Source organism: Pongo pygmaeus, chromosome 9, assembly GCF_028885625.2.
Source record: "Pongo pygmaeus isolate AG05252 chromosome 9, NHGRI_mPonPyg2-v2.0_pri, whole genome shotgun sequence".
In the NCBI taxonomy this organism is placed as follows: domain Eukaryota; kingdom Metazoa; phylum Chordata; class Mammalia; order Primates; family Hominidae; genus Pongo; species Pongo pygmaeus.
Window position 1 is genome coordinate 122,211,517 of NC_072382.2, and position 24,572 is coordinate 122,236,088.

Genomic DNA, 24,572 nt, shown 5'->3' on the forward strand with positions numbered 1-24,572 from the left:
GCTTTTTTTTTTTTTTTTTTTTTTTTTGAGATGGAGTCTCGCTTTGTTGCCCAGGCTGGAGTGCAGTGACACAATCTCAGCTCACTGCAACCTCTGCCTCCCGGGTTCATGCCATTATCCTGCCTCAGCCTTCCGAGTAGCTGGGACTACAGGTGTCTGCTACCACGCCTGGCTAATTTTTTTTGTATTTTTAGTAGAGACGGGGTTTCACCATGTTAGCCAGGATGGTCTCGATCTCCTGACCTCGTGATCCACCCGCCTCGGCCTCCCAAAGTGCCGGGATTATAGGCGTGATCCACCGCACCCGGCCCCCAAGCTTTTATGAAATGTTTTCACATGCCATTTATGATCAAAATGCCTAGATCCATTGTTTAATTCAGAGTTTCAAAAGGATATTATTATAATTTTGTCATTATTTCTGTATTTATTACGTGGAGTTATGTTACAAAAAATGATTTCCCTTACTAGCTAATAGGTTACCCTAAAATATAGCTTATGCAGAAAATGTAGGGTGAATACTTCTCTTGATTCTTTTCAGAAGAGTCTTTTCAGGAGAGATGATACTCTTACAAACTCCAAAGGTGACAAGTGGGAAGGGTATATGTGTGTAATATTTTGAACTCATAGATTTCAGTATGAGTTACTCTTTTCTTTTGTTGGTGGGAGCCCCCTCAAATTTTCTCCTGTGTTCTTTTGACATGCCCCTCCAATATCTTTGACAGCTTTCTTGCTTTTTGTGACAGAATTATTCTAATCCTTTATATATCTTGTCCAAGACCTGAAAGTCATTCATTTCTCCAAGGTGGGGCATACATTTGAAACTGCTATTTTCTCTTGGTAACAGAAATATCTTGTGATACCACCAAGATATCTTGGTATATGCATAGGTAAAATGTATCTTCCCTATTGACACTCGTTAGGTCTCTGGTTCCTCATTTTTGTTGCTCTAAAGAATGTCTCCCATTGCTTTGGGGTGTTCCTCATCTCCACAAAGTGAGTTTCTATGTCTCATATAGTTTATATTTTATACAGAAGTTCTCAGTATTTGTGGACAGCATCTGTGGATTCAGCCAACCATGGATCAAAATATTCAGGGATAGAAATGCATCTGTACTGAATATGCACAGACTTTTTTCCTAGTCATTATCCCCTAGACAATACAGTATAACAACTATTTATACAGCATTTATACTGTATTAGGTATTATAAGTAATCTAGAGATGATTTAAAATATATAGAAGAGTTGCATATGCAAATACTATACCATTTTATGTCAGGGACTTGAGTATCCATTCCCCCACAAACACTGAAGAACAACTGTATTAGGTATTATATAATACCATATAAATGTATTAAAATCCACCTTTCACATGAAGGGAGTAACAGAATAGTAGAAGCTTAATTGTACTCATAAGTAGGGCAAAATGCTTTTACCTTGGATAGAAAGGATAGTTTGAGAAGGTAAGGATTAAGGAAGATAAATAAAGAGAGTTTGATTTTGACATAATGAGTTTGAGGTATGCAGTATATCTAGTTATTTGGTAGAAAAGTAACCTCCAGGCCTGGAGATTAGGTAAAATTGTTTTGTTGATTCTGTATTGTTTATCAACATAAAATTGAAAAGGTGAGAGAGTAAGTGACTTGCCAAAGTAAGGAAAAAGTAGCAGAACCAAGTATTTTATGAAAGATATTTAGTAGTTGTAAATACAAATATGAAATTCAGAACAATTTTTTTTCACACTCTTTTCCCTCATCTCCTCTTGGTGTGCCTATTGAAATGAACTGAAGATCTTATTTTTTTTTCATTAGAGTCCCAAGAGTGGCCCAAAAGAGAGGATTTATCTAGAGGAAAACTCAGAGAAAAGTGAAACAATTCAGGACACTGTGAGTATGAAATCCATGCAATGATAGTGCTGTCTTTGGCTTTCCTTATACTTAAAGTATGGTATAGACACATCTGATGTTTACATATTTTATTTTTTATTTTTTGGAAAAAAAATTAAAATTTATTAAAGAAGCTTAATAAAGATTTGAATAAGTCAAGAGATATTCCATGGTTTGTAAGTATTCTTAGGTTCCTTAGTATTTGTCGTGGTGGTAACATGAAATGTACTAGTTTAACCATTTTTAAGTGTACAGTGGCATTAAGTATATTCACATTGTTGTGCGACCATCACTGCCAACCATCTTCTCCAAGTGCAACTCGGTACCCGGTAAACACTAAATCTACATTTCCCCCTTCCCCCTAGCCCCTGGCAGCCACCATTCTACTTTCTGTCTCTATGAATTTGACTACTTTAGATACTCATGTAAAAAGAATGATACAATGTTTATCCATTCATGACTGGCTTCTCTCACTTAGCATATGTCTTCAGCTTTCATCCATGTTGTAGCATGTGTCAGAATTTCTCTCCTTTTTGAGACCAAATAATATTCATGACATGTGTATACACCACATTTTGTTTATCTGTCCGTTTGTCAGTGGGTACTTAGGTTGCTTCCACTTTTTGCTATTGTGAATATGCTGCCTTGCCTTCAGTTTTTGTGGGTGTTCATCAAGAAGAAGAATTGTTTGATCTTACATATTCTTAATTGCATGCTTTTAAGCACTCTGATTTTATTTTCTAATTGCATTTATTTACAGTTTTGTAGTAAAAGATACAACAGCATCTTGTAATGTTTTTATTGTCAGCAACATAAGGACTATTGAAAAATCAGAGACATCAAATCAGTTATATAATCAAAATTGTCTGACTACTGCTCTAAACTAATTTATGTTGTTTCACCTAATTTCTTTTTTTAAATTTTTTAATTTTTTCTTTTTTTAGAGAGGGAGTTTTGCCATGTTGGCCAGGCTGTTCTCAAACTCCTGACCTCAGGTGATCCACCCACCTCAGCCTCCCAAAGTGCTGGGATTATAGGCATGAGCCACAGTGCCCGGCCAGTTTCACCTGATTTCTTTTTTTTGGAATATTAAAGCCTTGAGGTTAAAGAAAATAATAAGAGTTGTTAAAAGGCAGAATTGTGTTTAGGAGACTCAATATGTAGTGTTGCAACACTAGGAGGAAAAACTACAGGTACATATTATTCACTAATAATAATAATAATAAAAGAAAAAAAAAAGTATTCTTAAAACTTGTGGATCTGTTTATACAACTTCAGCTATAACCACTATAATTGCTGTGCAAATGACTCTCAAATCATAGGCCCACCCTTCTTTGCTGAACTCCATCCAGATCTTGCACTGTTAAACTGCTGTTAGATTTAAGCCAAACTCATTTTTTTCCTATTTCTTCCAAAATTTTTATTCCCCAATCCTATATGGTCTTTAATTTTAGTACTTATGGTCTTTAGACGTCTGTATGTATGTATGTATTTGTGTATGTATATATGTATGAATGAGACAGGGTCTTACTCTGTTGCCCAAGCTGCAGTACAGAGGTTAACTGTAACCTCCAACTCCTGGGCTCAAACTATGCACCCACTTTAGCCTCCCAAGTAGCTAAGACTATAGACACACGCCACCACGCCTGGCTAATTTATTTTGGTTTTTTTAGAGATGGGTCTCGTTGTTTTTCTCAGGCTGGTTTCAAACTCCTGGCCTCAAGTGATCCTCCCTCCTTGACCTCCCAAAGTGCTGCGATTACAGGCCTGAGCTACCATGCCCAGCACCCATGTTTATTATTTTATATATTAATGCCTCTGTACTGCCGTTTTTGTGCTGAATCCAACTTTCTGAGTTGACAAATGGAGGAGCTATTGCGTGGGGAACTATCTGACAATCTACAATTTATTCTTAGAATTTTGTTATCTTTGTTTCTATAGCAGCGTTTGTGAGATTACTCGATGATTTTAGAGCATTATATCAGTGATTTTTCAACCAAGAGTGATTATGCCTCCGTGGACATTTGACAAATGTCTGGAAACGTTTTTGATGTCTAGGACTGGGAGGCTGCAACTGGCATCTGGTGGGTGCATAGAGGTCAGGGATGCTGCTAAATGTCTTAGAATGCACGGGCTGGCCCCTACAGCCAAGAACTCTCTGGCCCAAAATGTCAACAGTGCCACAGTTGAGAAACCCTGCATTATACATTTATGAAAATTAATTAAAAATGAAAAAATAGAGTTCGATGATAGCCTTCAATTATGTATCATTAATGGAAATCTTGGGTTAGTACTTCTCAGGTATGTTAACCTCTCTGCTAACTTTGTCTTATCATTTCTGCTCTTATTTTTCCTTTCTCCTATTGTCTTCATTCACTTTTTCTTTAATTTTTTAATTGTAACCATTTATGTAAGCCAACTTTATTTTTTTCTGTAAGAAGTTTTAAGTATGTATGAATTAATAAAAGAATGTACAGAAGTGTACAGAAAGTGTTAGAGTCAGATAACCAAGTGTATAGTGAGCAAAGGATATTTACTGTTTCCAAGGGGAATGGTTTTTTTCCCCCCCAAAAAAAACTCATTGTTGTGGTCTTTTTCTCTGCCAGAGTGGTTCATGGCCTTGAAAATTTGTGAACCCCTACTTTGAAAATAAAGTACTTCAAAGGAAATAAACAAAAAGAAATCTCACTATTTAAGTGAAGCATGTCTTTTTGATGGATTGGCTTTATTCTTTTTCTAAATCTGACCACCAGATAATTTTTCTGTTTCTTTTCCCTGAATGTTGCCAGGACACTCAATCACTTGTCGGAAGTCCCTCAACCCGTATAGCACCTCATATTATTGGAGCAGAAGATGATGATTTTGGTACTGAACATGAACAGGTGATGACTTTTTTCTTTCTAAAAAATAAATTGTTACTTTTCTGCAATGTCTGATTTGTTGCAAAAATGAGCACTTTCTGAAGATTAAGATAACATTTGTAAGGATTTGAAGCTAAGTCTTAGAACCAATAGCTCCTTGGGTTAATTGCTTATTTTAGCTTTGACCAACAGAAATGACCTTGCTTTTAAAGCCAGTGAGAGGTCATTAATTTATATTTAAGTACTTCATTTTATTGGGGTTGAGTGTGTTTCTTAAAATAGTATTTTTTTTTTAAATTTCAAATCCCAGTTCATCGGTGCTATAAAGGAATATGATTAGCTAGATTCTTGTCCTTGTATCCTGTGATCTTGCTAAATTCAATGATTATTTCTTGGTGCTTTTAAAAATAAGTCTTTTGGAGTTTTTTACATAGATAAATACGTTGTCTATAGTTTTTATTTCCTTATTTTCAAGCTGTTTATCTTTTATTTCTTGTTCTTGCCTTTATTGCACTGGCTAGGACTTCCAGTATGAGGTTGAATCAGAGTGACAAGACATGCTTGCCTTATTCCTGATATTAGAGAGAAAACACTCAGTCTTTCATCATTAAGTATGATGTTAGCTATAAGTATTTTTTAGAGGCTCTTTATAAGGTTAAGGGTTATTAGGTTAAGGAATACTCCTGGTTTGCTGAGATCATTTATCATCACTGGATGTTGAATTTTGTTGAATGAGATTATTATGTGGTTTTTCTGATTGTCTATTAATATGGTAAGTTATGTTGATTGATATTAGAATATTAAACTAATCTCGCATTCCTGGAATGAACCCCAGTTGGTCATGATGTGTTATCCCTTTTATATATTGTCGATTTCAATTTGCCATATTTTACTGAGGATTTTTTACATCTTTGTTGATGAGGGATATTGATGTGTTGTTTTTCTTTTTGTAATACCTTTGTCTGGTTTGATAGTTGGGGGTAATGCTGGTCTTTAGAATGATTTGGGAATGAAAATTGTGATGCTAGTTTACATTATTATTGTTTTCTGTGTTCAGTATATTTAGGGATTACACAAATATTTTAGGATTTGTCTTACTTAAAATCATACAACTTCATGTCCCACCATTTCTGCAATTAGCCCAGAAGAAAAGGATAAACAGCTATTTTATGATTGGGCAAAAAGCCTTCCACTGCATTTCTAGAAATGTTGTTAGACTGTTTTTTACATACTGATTTGTATACATCCGAGCTACTTGATAATCGTCTCCTAAATTTCCATTCTCCCAAAGTGATCTTTCTTCTAACCTATCCCCAAGAGTTGGTTAATGTTCAGAGAAAGAGATTCCATAGCTTCTGTTGCTAATAAATTTTAGTGAAGTTTTTTAGATCTTGAATTTTTTATAGGGAGATCAAAGTGAAATTTGGATAGCTATGTTCAATTGAGCCTACTTTGCATTTAGTATTTGTATGTTGGAGTTACTGATGCATAATCATTTCTTCCTCTAGATCAATGGACAGTGCAGCTGTTTCCAGAGCATTGAATTACTAAAATCTCGCCCGGCTCATTTGGCTGTTTTCTTACACCATGTAGTTTCACAATTTGACCCTGCAACTTTGGTAATATATTTTACAATCTAGCAGATTCAGAGTTCTTCTGTTGATTCATATGCCATAGAACTTTTCCTGTCTATACGACGAGTGGGCAGACTTCTTTCAGTTTTCCATATAAAGACAGATACGAAAGATAATTAAAACATTATTTTTAAAGACTTGGTTATATAGTAATAACTACATTGTTTATGGTGACCTACCTGTTCCAGACATTCCTACTCAATGATGGCGTAGCAAATTACATTTTTCATGGTTCCTCATTTTGTCTTTTTCATTCGTTTCTCCACTGCAGCTCTGTTATCTCTATTCAGACCTGTATAAACATACCAATTCGAAAGAAACTCGTCGCATCTTCCTTGAGTTTCATCAATTCTTTCTAGATCGATCAGCAGTAAGTTGCCAAGTTAATGTTGTAATCTTTGCCTTAGTACATGGAATTATTGTCCTCCTGCTTCCTATCTTCCCTCCCATGTTTTTGGATTTTACTGTGCTTTCTCACACCTGTATTATATTTCAATTATCGATTACTCTAGACTTTTTTTTTATCATTTCTAAAGTAGTTTAGGCATATGAATTCTCACAGTAGGTTTTAGGGGATTTTATATATATATATTATATATATATACACACACACACACACACACACACATATATATTTGTGTTTTTTGCATGTGCATAATTAGAGTGAGGAAATGAAAAAGGGAATACATATATATTAAGACTCACGGAATAATACTTGAATAACTGAACTCTGGGTGGCCTCTGAAGTTTGGAGGCATAATTTTAACTGAAAAGTGGCAGGAAAGATTTCACTTACACTGAAATAAATGATGATAATGTTATATTTTGTCATTAAAAGTGTTAATAAGGTTTTTAAAGTAGTAAGTTTTATTATTAGTCTCGTTATGGCTAAATAGCACCTAGCCCTTAATGCATCCTGGATAATCATGCCACAGGTCCCTGGTCCTTTCACATTTGCAGTTCCCTTAGATGACTGCTTCATGCTTTTTCCCTCCTAAAACCTCCATCACTTCCTTTCCTAGTCCTTTCTCAGCTGATAACCTTGACCTTGTTGTTTCTCTGAGAAATTTAAAGTATATGGAAGAGAACTTCTACCAGATGTATCATCTGCCTCCATTATACCATACCATGTACTCTACTCTTTCTCCTGATGCTATGGAGTGACTGTCCGTCTTTTTTTTTTTTTTTTTTTTTGGAGACAGAGTCTTACTCTGTTGCCCAGGCTGAAGTACAGTGGCACAATTGCACCTCACTGGAAGCTCTGCCTCCTGGGCTCAAGTGATCCTCCTGCCTCAGCCTCCCAAGTAGCTGGGACTACAGGTGCACACCATCATGCCTGGCTAATTTTTGTATTTTGTAGAGTTGGGGTTTCGCCATGTTGCCCAGGCTGGTCTTCAACTCCTAGGCTCAAGCAATCTGCCTGCTTCATCCTCTCAAAGTGCTGCGATTACACGCATGAGCCACTGCACCTGGCCTCGATTGTCCATCGTTTATCCAAGGCCAGCTCTGCTCCAGTTTACAGTGTATTTCCTTATACCTACTCAAAGACCTTACTCCAACAATTATCCTCCCTTCTCCTGCATCATCGGTTTTATATTTTCTACAGATAATCATTCACATTAGTGTGCAAATGTTGTTATTTTCCCTTTCTAAAAACAAACACACATTTTGGCTCTACTTCTCCCTCCAACTCCTGCACCATTTTCTTTGTATGCCTTTGCAAAATTGTCTATACACTTTCACATTCAATTACCTGCTCAGTGACTTTCCTAACCAACCTACTTAAAATCTCAACACTTTCACTTTGTCACTTTTTCTATTATTTTTGTCCATAGAACTTTTATTTAGTTAGTTAGTTTATACAGTCGGTCTTCTGTACCTGCAGCTTCCACGGATTCAACCAACCATGGTTGAAAATATTCAAGGAAAAAAACAAAAGCCAATACCACAATAAAAAATGAAACAATTTTTTTAAAATATAGTGTAACAGCTATTTGCGTAGCGTTTACATTGTATTAGGTATTATAAGTAATCTAGAGATTTAAAGTATACAGCAAGATGTGCATAGGTTATATGCAAATACAATGCCATTTTGTATAAGGGACTTGAGAGTTCGCTGATTTTAGTATCCATGGGGGTTCCTAGAACTGGTACCCCATGTGAATATCAAGGGATGACTATATTCCTACTCTTCTACCCTGAATATAAGTTTTGTTAGGCCAGATATTTTTGTTCTGTTTGTTCACTGCTGTGTCCCTAACACTGAACAGTTCCTGGGACATAGCGGGGTCACTTAGGTATGTGTTAAATGAATTAGTGTTCTGATCCTACTCCCATTGTTTAAAATATTGTGTTATTTTTATTAAAATAATTTACTTTCCTAAAAAAATGACAATATATTGAAGCATGTTTGAATTTTGCATTTCTTAAGAGGGCACCAAGCTAAGTCAAAACGTTACATTTTGCTACACATGATCTATATATCAATATTAAAGTATAAGACGAATCCTTACACTTTGATTGATTAATTTGCTAATTATACTTTTATGCTACAGCTCACATTTATTTCATATAAATACCATCATACACAAATGAGCTTTTATTACTTTTTTGCACTTGAGCTAGGAAAGCTTTTAAGAAAGTTGATTTGAGCTACTGCCTGTCAAAGAGAAAGTTTTAAAATCCATTTCACTTTTCTTCAAATGAATATAAAGAGATCTTACAATTTTTGGCGGTGACTTATTTTCAAATTTAAAACTTCGGATCTTATAGGACGTGTTTGAATTCTGAAATTGTATGACTTAAATAGGTATACAATACAAAATAAACAGGAAGAGGTTAAGATATTTTCTCTTAATGCAAAATAATAAAGTATTCCCCTCCATTAGTTTGGGGGTGGGGGAAAACAACAGTCTGGTAATTATTATGCAAGTATTATGGGGAAAATCCTAGCTAGGAATAAGTAAATTCTAAGACAGTCACCTTATTTGGTTCAGTAGCAAGAACTGTAGATGGTTGCTGGAGATTTAAAACTCCAAAAACTCAACATTGACATTCAATATTTTCTCCATGGGAGTGTAACATTGTGAGGGCTCTTAAACTTTACATAGGAAAACGATTAGGAATATTATTGGTCTTCAGAATGAGCATCTCAAATATAGGAAAGAAAAATCATGGCTATATGTGAGTACATTTTTCATATGATAATATACACATAATTTAGGTTTTATCTATATTGATCTAAATGACATATACCTGATTATATTGACCAATGATTCTAGGAAGTCAAAGCCAGTATATTCATTAGGGTAAGTGTGTCACAGAAGCATTCAGTCATCTAGCTAAATGACTGTAGACTTTTCCTGTATAGCATGATCCTCGGGAAAAGGGCTCATTTTCAAGTTTAAATAATAGAATGTTCTGGAGTTGCGAAATATGAATGAATAAATGAGCTTGTACTTGATTATGCTTGTAGAGTGGGTATCCAAGTTGTATCCCCTTACTTTACACAAGTACTTATGTACATCTTGAAATACCTTTAGTGTTGTTACACCTTTTGTTTGCATTTCATTTTAGCACCTGAAAGTTTCTGTTCCTGATGAAATGTCTGCAGATCTAGGTAAGCTTGGAGCACTAACATCCTGGAGAATTACATCTTAATAGATATGTAGCTCAGCTCATCTGTTCAGGTCTTGTCTGTCATGTGGTGACTAGTTGATCACCTGAATCACAACAGAAAGACAGTCTATAATACATTTAAAGAGTAAATGAGGCCGGGCGTAGTGGCTCACGCCTGTAATCCCAGCACTTTGGAAGGCCAAGGTGGGTGGATTACGTGAAGTCAAGAGTTCGAGACCAGCCTTGCCAACATGGTGGAACCCCGTTTCTACTGAAAATACAAAAATGAGCTGGCATGATGATGCATGCCTGTAATCCCAGCTACTTGGGAGGCTGAGGCAGGAGAATTGCTTGAACACAGGAGGTGGAGGTTGCAGTGAGCCAAGATTATGCCATTAACACTCCAGCCTGGGCGACAAGAGCAAAACTCCATCTCAAAAAAAATAATAATATGGCCGGGCGCAGTGGCTCACGCCTGTAATCCCAGCACTTTGGGAGGCCGAGGTGGGTGGATCACGAGGTCAGGAGAGCGAGACCATCCTGGCTAACACAGTGAAACCTCGTCTCTACTAAAAAACAAAAAATTAGCCGGGCATGGTGGCGGGCGCCTTTTGTCCCAGCTACTCAGGAGGCTGAGGCAGCAGAATGGCACGAACCCGGGAGGTGGAGCTTGCAGTGAGCTGAGATCGCGCCCCTGCACTCCAGCCTGGGCAACAGAGCAAGACTCCGTCTCAAATAATAATAATAATAATGATAATGATAATGATAATAAATAAAAGAGTCAATGAAATCAGAATTCTGGGATGAAATATACGAACTGCCCTGAAGAACTTCCCTCTGGCATATTCTAAGTTTAATTTGTACGAAGTAGCACTGCTATGTTGCCAATTGTATGTTGCCCAGAACATACCTTTAGATAACATAATTCCTTTCATTTATGAAGAAAAGAGAAGACCTGAGCTCATTCCTGAGGATCTGCATCGCCACTATATCCAAACTATGCAAGAAAGAGTCCATCCAGAAGTTCAAAGGCACTTAGAAGATTTTCGGTAAGCTTAGTGGTAGATAGAATTTCATATGATTATTCTAAATTAATTTTTTTTAGGTAAGAAAAAGTTGTGCATTAAATACTTAGCTTAGCACTAGATAAACCATATGGTCTTATTGTTATTAAAACATAATGAACATCTGGAGCCAAAGGGTTAAAGTGGAACTGAGAGTCCAGATTCTCCATTCCAGGCACTTGCAGGATCTGAGCTCAGTGCTGTGTCTATGCTAAGTGTGTTCCTTTAAGATATTGTATGTGTTCTTGGAGTCATTGCTTCTAGAATTTTTTCCTCTGGTATCCTAGATGACATGAACCCATAAGTGGAAAAGTGACATTTTTCCTGTTCCTAGAAACCGTAGCTATGAAGACTGTGATGAAACGTCCCCAGAGTGAGGTAGTTTTTCTTTAGGCTACCTCAGGAAACTTCTCTATTCCCTTTAGGCAGAAACGTAGTATGGGACTGACCTTGGCTGAAAGCGAGCTGACTAAACTTGATGCAGAGCGAGACAAGGACCGATTGACTTTGGAGAAGGAGCGGACATGTGCAGAACAGATTGTTGCCAAAATTGAAGAAGTATTGTAAGTAATAGAAGTATATGTGGAAATGCCCTCTCTACTGAGGTACTACTTATGCTTGAAGTACCCTTTGGGTAGGTTTAGAAAAGCTGTCAGATTGTGTATGTGGAACCATTTATTTTGTCATAGTACTTGAGAAACTGGATTTTTTTTTCTTTTTTCTGATACTTTATTTTAGATAAATTTCTTATGTTCCTTTTTCTGGGTGTTGGTAAATGGGTAACTCTAAAACTTCTAATCAGTGATCAAAAACAGGTTGATTATTTTCATTATTTTCAATTTATAGGCCTTGGAAATATTTCTTGCCATGAAGCATATACAGTTGGTGACATGAGGGTGAAACAGATAAGGTTCTTTAGGGGATCAGGGTTCTTTTAATATTTTATTCTAGGGTGTGGCCCAAAGCATTTGGCTCTGTTCTGTTATTTCAGGTATCTGAGTTAATAACAATTTTTAAGGCCAGGCATGGTGGTGCACTCCTGTAATCCCAGCACTTTGGGAGGCCGAGCGGGCGGATTACGTAAGGCCAAGAGTTCGAGACCAAGCTGGCCAACATGGTGAAACCCCATCTCTACTAAAAACCCCAAAATTAGCCAGGCATGGTGGCACTCCTGTAATCCCAGCTACTCAGGAGGCTGAGGCATGAGAATCACTTGTGCCCAGGAGGCGGAGGTTGCAGTGAGCCAGGATCATGCCATTGCACTCCAGCCTGGGTGGCAGAGTGAGACTCTGTCTCAAAAAAATTAATTAATTAAATTTCCATATTTCATTTTTAATTTTTTTTTTTTTAAGGATGACTGCTCAGGCTGTAGAGGAAGATAAGAGGTAACAAAATTGTTTTTTTTTCCCTAGAATTTTAAGAAAAAAAGAACTATGTTTTTTCCTTTCAGCCCTAAATTACAATTTATTTCTTTTAACTTACAAATAGAGTTTGTGGTCTCCCTCTGGTGGCTTGTATGTTATTTGACTAATATTCTACTGTTGTCCTAAGTAGAATTCTCTTCTCTGTGCAATGACTAGATAGTTCTTTAGTGTTTGTTTGATTCATTTCAATAATTCCAACCTTGGGGTTTTGGAAATCATTTGATGTCTTTATTCTACCAACCCTCCCTTCTCAGAAGTCTTAATTTACTTCGTTCCTTCTCCTCCAGTTCCACCATGCAGTATGTTATTCTCATGTATATGAAGCATTTGGGAGTAAAAGTGAAAGAGCCTCGAAATTTGGAGCACAAACGGGGTCGGATTGGATTTCTTCCCAAAATCAAGGTAAGACTGAAATAATGAAATAGCATGTTCAGGCCTTAGGGCTTCTTTACATTTGGTTGCAGTGTCTTCCATCATCTTAGTATTTACTTAATCAGCAAATTAATGCTAGTCATACAAACATTTATAAGATACTATCTCTGTTCTCAAGAAACTCAAAATATAATGAGAAATCCAGACATATAAACTATTATTAGACAATGTGAAAAGTGAAATTAGCAGTTTACAAAGAGTGCTATTTCTGATTCTGTTCATGCCTTATACTTTCCTTTTACTTTGCCTGAACTAAATACCCCCTGTGTTGCTACATAATCATCATGAACATCTTTAGTGGCAGTAGAGTATTCTGTCAGTTTGTAATTATTTGTGTTTTTGTGCTTACTAGATTGTAAAGCTGTATGAGTACAAGGACCTTCTTTATTATTGTATTTTTAACTGTTAGCAAAATGCTTAGGAAATATTTGTTGAATGGATGAATGAATTGTTTAGAATAAGTTCCTGGCAAATGTGCTATAAAACTACCCTTTGATTTTCCAAAGCTGTCAGTGATAAAGGGTTTGAAGAAAACATCTTGAGTTTGAGGTGTACACAGTACTGTGTGCAAACTTTTAATTAGTGCTCTGTGTGCATACACACGTGCACGGGTTTTCATTTACATTTAACAATTTCTTTGAACTAACCATTAGCATTACACTATGAAAATCGCAAAAGAAATTTACTCTGTTACATATCTCTTATTTTTTGTACTTAAACTCTAGCAAAGTATGAAGAAAGATAAAGAAGGGGAAGAAAAAGGGAAGCGAAGAGGATTCCCCAGCATCCTGGGACCCCCACGGAGACCAAGCCGTCATGACAACAGTGCAAGTATGTTGAAGTTTGAAGTGCTGCATTTTCACTACTCCAGGCCCTCTTCACATCAGAGGCTTCTTCAGCTAGAATGAATTTCTGGAGAAAGGAGTTGTTAAGATGATTTTACTGAACTCCCAATATGCCTTGTTTCCATTCAGTGTTATTTCTGAACTAAGTACCCCCTATGTTGCTACATAATTGTCATAAACGTCTTTCGTGGGCTGGGCGTGGTGATTCATGCCTGTAATCCCAGCACTTTGGGAGGCTGAGGCGGGCAGATAACTAGTTCAGGAGATCGAGACCATCCTGGCTAACACAATGAAGCCTGTCTCTACTAAAAATACAAACAATTAGCCGGGCGTGGTGGCATGCGCCTGTAGTCCCAGCTACTCGGGAGGCTGAGGTAGGAGAATTGCTTGAACCTGGGAGGCAGAGGTTGCAGTGAGCCGAGATGGCACCACTGCACTCAAGCCTGCGCGACACTGGAGTGAGACTCTGTCTCAATAAAACAAAAAGAAAAGAAAAAAAACAAAAACGAAAACACACATCTTTAGTGGCAGTATTCTGTCAAATGTCCATAACATAGTTTACTTACCTCTTCTGATTCTGTTTCCATTCAACTTGTGTTTGTTAAATTAAAAAAAAAAAAAAAGTGTGTATAGATCTCTCCACCACACTGTTTAGTCTCTTTATACATATTTACTTAGTCTCCGTACTTCTAAAATTTCTGCACCTCTCCATTGTACTTTATTTTCTGTTTTCCCTTTCACCCCAGGCCCAATAAAGAGAGATCAGCTCACTTGAGATGGCTGCAGGAGAAATAGGGATGGTGGTACCATGGGGAGGGCTCATGTGATGGTTCTTATCTCAGGCAGTACCACATTTGACAATACTGAAGTCAGGTGCAGTGGCTCTTGATTGTAATTCCAACACTTTGCAAGGCCAAGGCGGGAGGATCACTTGAGCCTGGGAGTTCGAGACCAGCCTGAGCTACATAGTGAGACCCTGCCTCTACAACAAGAACAGCCAAAATTAGCTGTGTATCATGGTGCATGTGTGTAGTCCGAGCTACCTGGGAGGCTGAGGTAGTATTGCTTTAGTCTGGGGAGTCCAGGCTGCTGTGAGCCATCATCTCGCCACTCAACTCCAGTGACAGAGTGAAACACTGTCTCAAAAAAAAAATATTGGCATGGTAGAGCGGTGGGAGTAGGATTGTGGTAGTGAGTGTCCCACACAATGAGGAGTTCTCCCTCAAATGCCATGAGTGCCTCCTGTTGAGAACCATTGAGAAGGTGTGAAATTTTCAGAGGAAGTTAAAGAGATGGAGGATTTCACAGATGCTAACCGTGAGTTCCAAGGTATACAAAAGAAGAATTTGAGGAATTAAGAGATTAGGGTATAAAAAGCTGTGTGAGGGTGTAGAATGCTCTGGATATTGAACACCTGAGTGGGAGTCTTTGGCTTCTTGTGGTGACTTTGTGAACAAGGATAATTAGCAGGATGGGGATTGGTCTGGATGGTCTTTGAGGCACATTATGATGATGAAGGTGTGAGTGTTGGGGGAGAACTGGGGTGGGAGCTTACTAAGAACTCACAGAAATAAAGACTTCGTCTTCATTCTTACAAATGAACACAGCTCCATGTCTCTCAGCATTCCTCCTCCCTCTGTCCACCATTGCTCTCCTTCTTTCCTCATGAGCCTTCTTCTTTCCCTACATGCTCCTCTTCCTCGCTTTCATCGTCCTGTCTCATCCCTCCTCCATCTCCTCATCTTTCTGCTCTACCTTCCTCTCCCTTTCTGTCTTCTCTTCTTCCTTCCTTCATCTGTCTGTCTGTATGTTTCTCTGCATAACAATCCACTATATATATTTTTTTGGGTCTACCATGTTTCACACATTTTACCAGATTCTTTTACATTGTCCTTTTTTGCTTTTAGCTAATTTGCAATACAGATTATTCTATTTATTTTATTTATTTATTTTTGAGACGGAGTCTCGTTCTGTCACCCAGGCTGGAGTGCAGTGGCGCAATTTCGGCTCACTGCAACCTCCACCTCCCGGGTTGAAGCGATTCTCCTGCCTCAGCCTTCCGAGTAGCTGAGATTACAGGCACGTGCCACCACGCCTGGCTAATTTTTGTATTTTTAATAGAGACGGGGTTTCACCGTATTAGCCAGGATGGTCTCAATCTCCTGACCTCGTGATTCGCCCACCTCAGCCTCCCAAAGTGCTGGGATTATAGGCTTGAGCCGCTGTACCCGGCCGCAATACAGATTATTAACCATCATTTTCTGATCAGTTGGCAGAGCCATGGAACTACAGAAGGCGCGCCACCCTAAGCACTTATCCACACCCTCATCTGTGAGTCCTGAACCTCAGGACTCTGCCAAGTTGCGCCAGAGTGGGTTAGCAAACGAAGGAACAGACGCTGGATACCTGCCTGCCAATTCCATGTCTTCTGTAGCTTCAGGGGCCTCTTTTTCCCAGGAAGGAGGGAAAGAGAATGATACAGGTGAGCTATTGCTGTAATTCAGCTTAACTAAGCGTCAAGATTTTAAAACAAACACACTAACTGAAAAATAGAGTGGCAAGTTAATCAAGACTAAATCCCAGTTTAATTTAATTTTAACATTTTAATGTGCTACAACCAATAAGAAATCTATGCCGAATGATAACTTAAGTTCTCATTTGTCCAAAAAAATATTTATTAAGCTCTCTGTCAGGCATTAGCTTTGTCCCGGATGTTAACATGCAATAATTATACACAGATGCTTGCCTCATGCAGCTTTCTCTCTTGAGAGCGATAGTCACAAATATAAAAAATGCAAATTGTGCCAAGTCCAATCAAGGGAAGGTAAAGGGAGTATTGAGGGAACTGGTCAGTAGTTAGAGGCAGATGTGGGTATCTAAAGAAGACTTTTTGAAAATCGGAGATTAACTAGAGGTTTTATTTTTCAATGTTAATAGGAAGCCAGCTGAAAGGAAGGGTAGAATATGTGGGAGGCGAGTTGTGAGGAGAGAGGAGATGAGATGTAGAGTGTATGTGAAGGGTAAGACTGTTTACTGAGAGTGAGAGTTCAGTGAGAAGAGCAAGGGAATTTGAAGAGTAAAGAAAGATATGAAGTAATCATTGTAGGTAATTGGGCAAGGAGCTTATTACCATGTCTTCATCCTTGTTTGGGAGGTGGTTCAATTTCTGGTGGTGACATGATCAAGAATGAGGCTCTGGGAATGGTCCCTGAGGTGCCATAGAGGAGGCTACTAGGGATGAAGATGGCAAGGAACCAAGGAGCCAGGAGTTTGAATAGCTTAATATTCATGACTTGTGAGGTCACCAAGTGTGATTTTTATCATGGAGAGGAAAACTGTGAGCCACCAGCCAAAGGTTTAGCATTGCTAGATGATTGATGTGAGGAGGAAGAGAATGTGATAATATCCAGAGCATGAGAGCCTCAGTGGAGCAAGAGATTATACAGGAAGACAATGCCGGGTGCGGTGGCTCATGCCTGTAATCCCAGCACTTTGGGAGGCTGAGGCAGGTGGATCACCTGAGATCAGGAGTTGGAGAACAGCCTGGCCAACATGGTGAAACCGCGTCTCTACTAAAAATACAAAAATTAGCCAGGCATGGTGACATGCACCCGTAATCCCAGCTCCTCAGGAGGCTGAGGCAGGAAAATTGCTTGAATCCAGGAGGTTGGGTGGAGGTTGCAGTGAGCCAAGATCGTGCCAATGCAGTCCGGCCTGGGCAACAGAGCGAGACTCCATCTCAAAAAATTAAAAAAAAAAAAACGACAAGATAATGGTCCAACAATCATATTGAGGAACAAAAAGGCCATTCATCTCATCTCCACCCTGACATACACAATATAAGACAGAAATATCAGTTTCTGTCTCAGAGGGCTGTAGCAGAAGAGGTAAGGCGCTGGGAATAGGCAGGTTTCTACATAAGGCAAAGAAGTACGGGTGACATTTGGAGAAAATTCTGGGGATTTTGTCAAATATGGAACTCTGAAGATGTTAGATTGAGCGTATGATTGATATTTCATGGCTCCTGTGACTCATTAAAATAAAAACATGGTAGGTGGCAGATGAACAGAAACCATAAAGAGAAGGAAAGTAGAGGAAGGGAATATGTTATCAGGAAATAAGAGATTTTAACAAATACTTGGGAGATTGAAAGCAGACAAGAGTGTAAAGAAGCCAGGCATGGTGACTTACTCCTGTAATCCCTGAACTTTGGGAGGCTGAAGCAGGAGGATTGCTTGAGCCTAGAAATTCAGGACCAGCCAGGGCAACATGACAAGACTGTCTCTACAAAAAATGAAAAAGTCAGCCAGTCATATGGCATGTGCCTGTAGTCCTAGCTAATCAAGAGGCTGAGGTGGGATGATCACTTGATCCTAGGAAGACAAGGCTGCAGTGAGCCATGTTCGTGCCACCGTTAATGCAGCCTGGATGACAGAATGAGACCCTGTCTCAAGAAAAACAACAACAGAGAACCACAAGATAAAACCATAAAGGAAGCCAGAGCCCATAATTTGTTTAAACAGTCCAGGATAGAACCCAGTCTGCTCATTGGAACCCTGGAGAGACTTCGGGCTCAGAGTTAGCATATGTTATGCAGTGCAGGAATAAGAAAAAGAGCAAAAATGATGAACTAATTGCAAGTCTATAATCAAAATAGTTATATCAGCAGCCTCTAATCCCTGAATTACAGAGTAGGAGCAGTCTCTGTCACTTGTAGACTAGAAGAAAAAACAGTGCTCTATTTTAAAATAATTCAGTGAATTGTGTAGGGAGAGTTAAGTCCCTCCACAGTATTGATCGCTTGGAGTTCTGACATTTGGGAGCCCAAAGCCTGACACTAGGCATGCCGGCGACCCACTGTGCTGAGAGAGCTCTCAACTGAAACAGACCTATATAGCAGCAAAAGAAAGCCAAGTCAGCTACTCACTTTCATCATTAAACACGAACATGATTACTCACCCTTGTCAGAGTCAAGATGTAAGATAATATATAATGCCAAACACATCAGACAGTGACATAAAGAGAGAATACAGTTAAACAGAAAAACTTCCCCTACAAGAAAAAGATAATTTGATAATAGACAAGAACTTAAGAAAATACTTCTAAATTAGGTAGTATACTTGGGGACATTAAAGAAGTTATTATCTCTTTAAAGCAAGAATAGGGAGCATTCAGAGACCAAAGATTTTTAATACAACTATTAAACACAGTGACATCTGTTGTATTATCAATTTTTGTGTGATGAATTACCCCAAAACATAATGGCTTAACACAAAAAAAATTTATCTCGACTTTTTGGTGGATGAAGAACTCTAGAGCAGCTTAGCTGGGTGGGTCTCGGTTGGAGTCTGTCATAAAGTTGCAGTCAAGATATTAGCCGGTCATCAGAAAGCTTAACTGGGGCTGGGGAACCCATTTCTATGCCCACTCAGGTGGCTGTTGGCAGGAGGCCTTAGCTCCTCACTCATGGCCTTGGCTCCTTGCCACATGGACTTTTCCATAGAGATACTTGAGTGTTCCATGAAATGGCAGCTGGCTTTTCCTGAGTATCCCAAAAAAGAGAGCGAAAAGGAAGCCCCAGTGTCTTTTCTGACTTAGTCTCTAGAGGTGCACTCTGTCACTTCTGCAGGTTAGAAACAAGTCACTAAATCTAGCCCATACTCAGGGAGGGAGGAATTAGGCTCCACCCCTGAGGGGAGGAATATCAAAAAACGTGTGGGTACATTTTCAGACCACCGCAACTGTCAGTGTTTAAAGGGAAAAAAAGAAGTTCCTAAAATTAAAGTCAAGGAAGTATTTTAGAGTGTACATCAGAAATATGAAAGGATAGAAATTTGAGAGAAAAGAATTATATAGAGAACCACTACAGAGAGCCAACATCTGTCTCTTTTGCAAAAAGTCAGCTGAGGACATGGAGAAGAGATGGTTAAACAACAAGAGAAAGTTTCCCAGAGTTGAAAAAGAATACCCATCTTCAGGTGGAAAGGGCTCACTGAGAACCATCTATAGTGAATGCTTTTTTAAAAATCCATTCCTAACATGTCCTTTGAAATTGTAGTGCACCAGGGATAAGCTTTCAGAGGAAAAAAAAATGGGGATTACACTGCATCACATTCCTCATCATAACACTGGGTGCTGAAATACAAAAGAGCCATGCCTTCAACTTTCTGAAGGAAAATGGTTTTGAACTTAGAATCCTGTATCCATCCAAGCTATTCATCAAATATGAAGAATGAATAAAGACATTTTCAGATACACAAGGTCCACAGTTTAACTGGAATATACCTTTCCCTTTCAAATCATTTGAGGATACACATTCTAGCAACATGAGAGGAAAAATTAAGAAAGAAAATGTCCTGGGATCCAGGAAACACTGGAAACACCCAGGAAAGTGGCAAAGGGCAGTTCTAAAATGATGGTTGTGTCACAGGCCAGGAGAGCCACTGCTCCAGATTGGAACACAAGAACATCACAGATAAGAAAATGGGGATTTTAGGCAGTGGATAGTATGAAGCAGCAGAGGAAACAGTTTGAGATTTGACCAAATTATATAACTTTGACAGCAATAAAAGAAAAGCATTTAGAAATGTTAAGAAAAACAGAATTGTTCAGGAAAATAAGTCATGATTTAAACATGAAGCAAAATAAAAAGTGGCATGATCTTTAGCAATTGATGGTGTGTAAGAAAGACTTTAATAAATGTTCTATTTGAAGTGGCCCATGGATTGCATCATTGGACCAGTAGGAAAAAATATATAATCCTAACTAGTATACTTCTTAATCTGGCAGGAATGATGTATACATGTATGTAGTAGACGACAGCATATATATGTCATAAGCACTCTTTCTTCGTTTTCAGACTTTTAGAATAACCCTACCAGGCAAGCATGGAGTAGTTCATTATGGCTGCAGATTAGAATATAAACATAAAAAATTCTTTTAATGATGCAAGTAAAAATGTAGTTGAAAGAAATGAAAGGTAGAAGGAAGGAAATACAATTAGAGGGAGGATGTGGACACTGAATACCTAATCTGACATAGAAGAGAGTTGAGATACTAACTTTTTGATAGAACAAAAACATAGACATGTCATTTAAATTTAGGTAGTAACTAATAACCCAGCTAGTAATAATAATAAAACTATTAAACATTGGGAAGAAATGGGAGGAAAGTGAAGGTGGAAAGTGTAAGTCAATGAAATCCTCAGAGGGGAAAGAAATAGATATTAACTAAAGATAATAAATCATGAAAAAGAAAGAGGTTATTTGTAGTTGGACCAGTATAATAACTCACATTTGAAAACATGAAAAAGGATTGATACTGGGAGTAGAACAGGATAAGATGGGAAAATGTTGTTCCTTATCGTATACTCTTCTGCACTATGTGAGTCCTTGCTATTTCTTACGTTAATTTTTAAGAAACAATTTTAAAAATTATTTTTCTGACCAGGCATGGTGGCTCACACCTATAATCCTAGCACTTTGGGTGGCCAAGACGACAGGATTGCTTGAGCCCAGGAATTCAAGACTAGCCTGGGCAAAGTAGCAAAACCCCATCTCTACAAAAAATTTAAAAATGAGCCAGGTGTGTGTGGTGGCACACAACTGTAGGCCCAGCTACTTGGAAGGCTGAGATGGAAGGATCATGTGAGGCTGAGCTGGGAGGATCACGTGAGCCTGTGATGCCATAATTTTGTATATTAAATTTTTAGTTCTAGTGAACCTGCAGTTGTTTAAATAAGAATGTAGCTATGGATTAGGCTGAAGCTCTTCTGGGAACTAATTTTTTTTTGGTGACCAGTGACTTTATTAAGTGTTAACACTCTTCAAATGTCTGACTTTTGTCTACAGGATCAAAGCAAGTTGGAGAAACACCAGCACCTGGAGACACCTTAGATGGCACACCTCGTACTCTCAATACTGTCTTTGATTTCCCACCACCTCCATTAGACCAAGTGCAGGAGGAGGAATGTGAAGTAGAAAGGTAATTCAGTGATATCTTAGAGAAGCTTAGGGCATTACTTAAAATTTTTAAATTATATACTATTCCTATACTTAGTAGCATTCTAGCACTGAAGCCTGGCATGGTGGTATGTACCTATAATGCCAGCTACTTGGGAGGCTGAGGCAGGAGAATCAATCACTTAAACTCAGGAGTTTGAGACCAGCTTGGGCAATGTAGTGAGCCCCCACTTCAAACTGTAAAAAATAAAATAAATAAATAAATAAGTTGGGTGCGTAAAAGAACTAAAACACCATTTCAGAACTTGTTACTGAAATGTAGAAAGGTACTCAAATTTTCTTCAATTTATTTTATATTAAATTATTACAATATCCCAAAGAATTATTTATCAAGCTGTTGGAGTTTAACCTAGCTTTGAGTATCTTTGGTATAAATGTATTGATCACCATTTTGTTTTCATGTTACTCTTTACTTTCCATTGTTTTAGGGTGACTGAACATGGGACACCAAAGCCCTTTCGAAAGTAAGTAAATCTTAAGCAGCTTTCAATAAAGGCGCATTTTAAGAAACGTAACCTTTTTTCCTCTAAAGTTTCATTTTAAAGGAAAAGAAACCCTGTATACCAATCTGTTATGTAGTATAAAAGAAAGCTCTTAAGAAACACGGGTCATTCAAAAGCTGTATTTTGAAGTATGTATAAAACAGCCATTTGTAGGAAAGGATGAAATTTCAGTCTCTGTGCTAAGTCAGATTCAGGAATCTGATTAGAATTTATTGTAATATAAAGATTTGTGCTGTTTCTCGTTGTCCACCTGAAGTCTTCAAATTGAATTCACTCTTTTTTCTTCATAGGTTTGACAGTGTAGCTTTTGGAGAAAGTCAAAGTGAGGATGAACAATTTGAAAATGACTTAGAGACAGATCCACCCAACTGGCAGCAGCTTGTTAGTCGAGAAGTGTTACTGGGACTAAAACCTTGTGAGATCAAAAGACAGGAAGTGATTAATGGTGAGTGTAATCAATTTGTTGTTGTTGTTTACAAATACTGAGTTTTGTCAGAGTAAATTAAGTCTCTCAGCCTTGGAGTTTGCTTCAAAGTTTCTCCTAGCCTTTTGTTTTAAACAAAGAGGAAATTAAACTGGACGGATAATCCTTGAACTCAAGAAAATGCAAATGCTTCTGTGATTCTTATTGATAATTTAAAAGGAAAACGTGTTAAGCCTTAAAGATATTTAAGATTCATAGCATTATAGATCTTAAAGTTGAAAAGTCATTGCAACAACTAAGTTATTTTTATGCATAGATTTTAAATGAGGAACGTAAGGCCCAGGGAGATTGAATTCGTTAAGATCATACAGCTAATAACGTGTAAGGAAAAAAATTTAGTTCCTGGTCTTTCTGTATCGAAGTGCAGTGTTCTTTATTTACCCTAGCATGTATGTGACAAATGTGTGGCATGGATGCTATACCCTTTACTGTTCTTAGCATGTGATATGAATAAATATCTTGTCTCTGACAATACTGAGACATAATGAAATTATAAGCCTGACCCAAGAAATGAGTGTTTATAGGCAAATTAGATAACCAAAAGTACTATTATTTCTTAAGAGGGCTCAAGTTAAAGGCTATATGATGTTGGGGCTTACAGTTTTCTTAATGATGTAGTTGTGATAGGTGGGTATTATTGTAAACGGATGTGTTTGGGAATACACTAAAAAAAATAGTTTTGAATGATATTTTTTATTTGTCAGTATTCAACTCTCAGAGCCAGTATGCAGGAGAATTTCTTGGAATCAGAATGACTTCAGAGATATTTCATCCGTTCTAAATGATAAATAATTTATTATATAATGCATTTGCTACTTCACTTCAGCTAAAGACTATGATTGATCCCATGGAATTGTTCTAAGTAAGGCAACATTTCATATGTCTTTCCTGCTCAGAATTGTTCTACACTGAAAGAGCTCATGTTCGAACGCTGAAGGTTCTTGATCAAGTGTTCTATCAGCGAGTGTCCAGAGAAGGAATTCTGTCACCCTCAGAGCTACGGAAAATTTTTTCAAACTTGGAAGATATTCTTCAACTTCACAGTAAGAGAAATTAGCTCTGATCTTTGCCCCTAACATTTCCAATAGAGAAAAGATTGTGAGTATAAAATTTTGTAAATGTACCCATGTTAGTATTCCTGAGATTATATGTGAGAATGTAACATAAATAAAGGAATGATTGGAACTTTGACTACATCCTTTTCCTCACAATCAATGTTTCATATACACTGTGTCAACATAGGGCTTCTAGTCTAAAGTCATTGCCTAAGCTGAAAAACATGAATAGTCAAATTCACCGTTGAAAATTTTCTATCAATTATAGTATATATATCTCTTTAAATATATATATCCAATATAATAATATATGTATAAATGTGTTTTGTAAATAGTAGTGTATGGTATATAATCACATGGTTCGGTAATTTTTAGGAATTGTTTTTATTTTTTTGAAATGGAGTCTCGCTCTGTTGCACAAGCTGGAGTGCAGTGGCGCAGTCTTGGCTCACTGCAACCTCTGCCTCCTGGGTTCAAGGGATCCTCCCACCTCAGCCACCTGAGTAGCTGGGATTACAGGCATGCACCACCACACCCAGCTAATTTTTGTATTTTTCGTAGAGATGGGTTTCACCATGTTGGCCAGGCTGGTCTCAGACTCCTGACCTCAAGTGATCCACCCACCCGCCTTGGCCTCCAAAGTGCTGGGATTATAGGCATGAGCCACTGCGCCTGGCCTCAGGAATTGTTTTATTGTTTTGTTGCTTGGAACACCTGAATAAGTATATAAAAATTCTACCTTGTTGA

General features: G+C 37.9%; 1 protein-coding gene across 4 annotated transcripts in view; it reads left to right on the plus strand.

Moving 5' to 3' along the window:
• ARHGEF12 (Rho guanine nucleotide exchange factor 12) overlaps nt 1-24,572 on the plus strand; it is a 154,288-nt gene that overhangs the window by 99,458 nt on the left and 30,258 nt on the right. For all 4 annotated transcript variants that reach the window (XM_054437882.2, XM_063671504.1, XM_054437881.2 and 1 more), the window contains 15 exons: nt 1,810-1,884; nt 4,674-4,766; nt 6,254-6,364; nt 6,651-6,749; nt 9,956-9,998; nt 10,941-11,046; nt 11,487-11,624; nt 12,414-12,446; nt 12,773-12,887; nt 13,643-13,748; nt 16,032-16,244; nt 21,613-21,745; nt 22,212-22,247; nt 22,577-22,731; nt 23,667-23,813. In XM_054437882.2, coding sequence (XP_054293857.2) covers nt 1,810-1,884; nt 4,674-4,766; nt 6,254-6,364; nt 6,651-6,749; nt 9,956-9,998; nt 10,941-11,046; nt 11,487-11,624; nt 12,414-12,446; nt 12,773-12,887; nt 13,643-13,748; nt 16,032-16,244; nt 21,613-21,745; nt 22,212-22,247; nt 22,577-22,731; nt 23,667-23,813 — 1,603 coding nt within the window. The remainder of the gene's footprint in view (nt 1-1,809; nt 1,885-4,673; nt 4,767-6,253; nt 6,365-6,650; nt 6,750-9,955; nt 9,999-10,940; nt 11,047-11,486; nt 11,625-12,413; nt 12,447-12,772; nt 12,888-13,642; nt 13,749-16,031; nt 16,245-21,612; nt 21,746-22,211; nt 22,248-22,576; nt 22,732-23,666; nt 23,814-24,572) is intronic.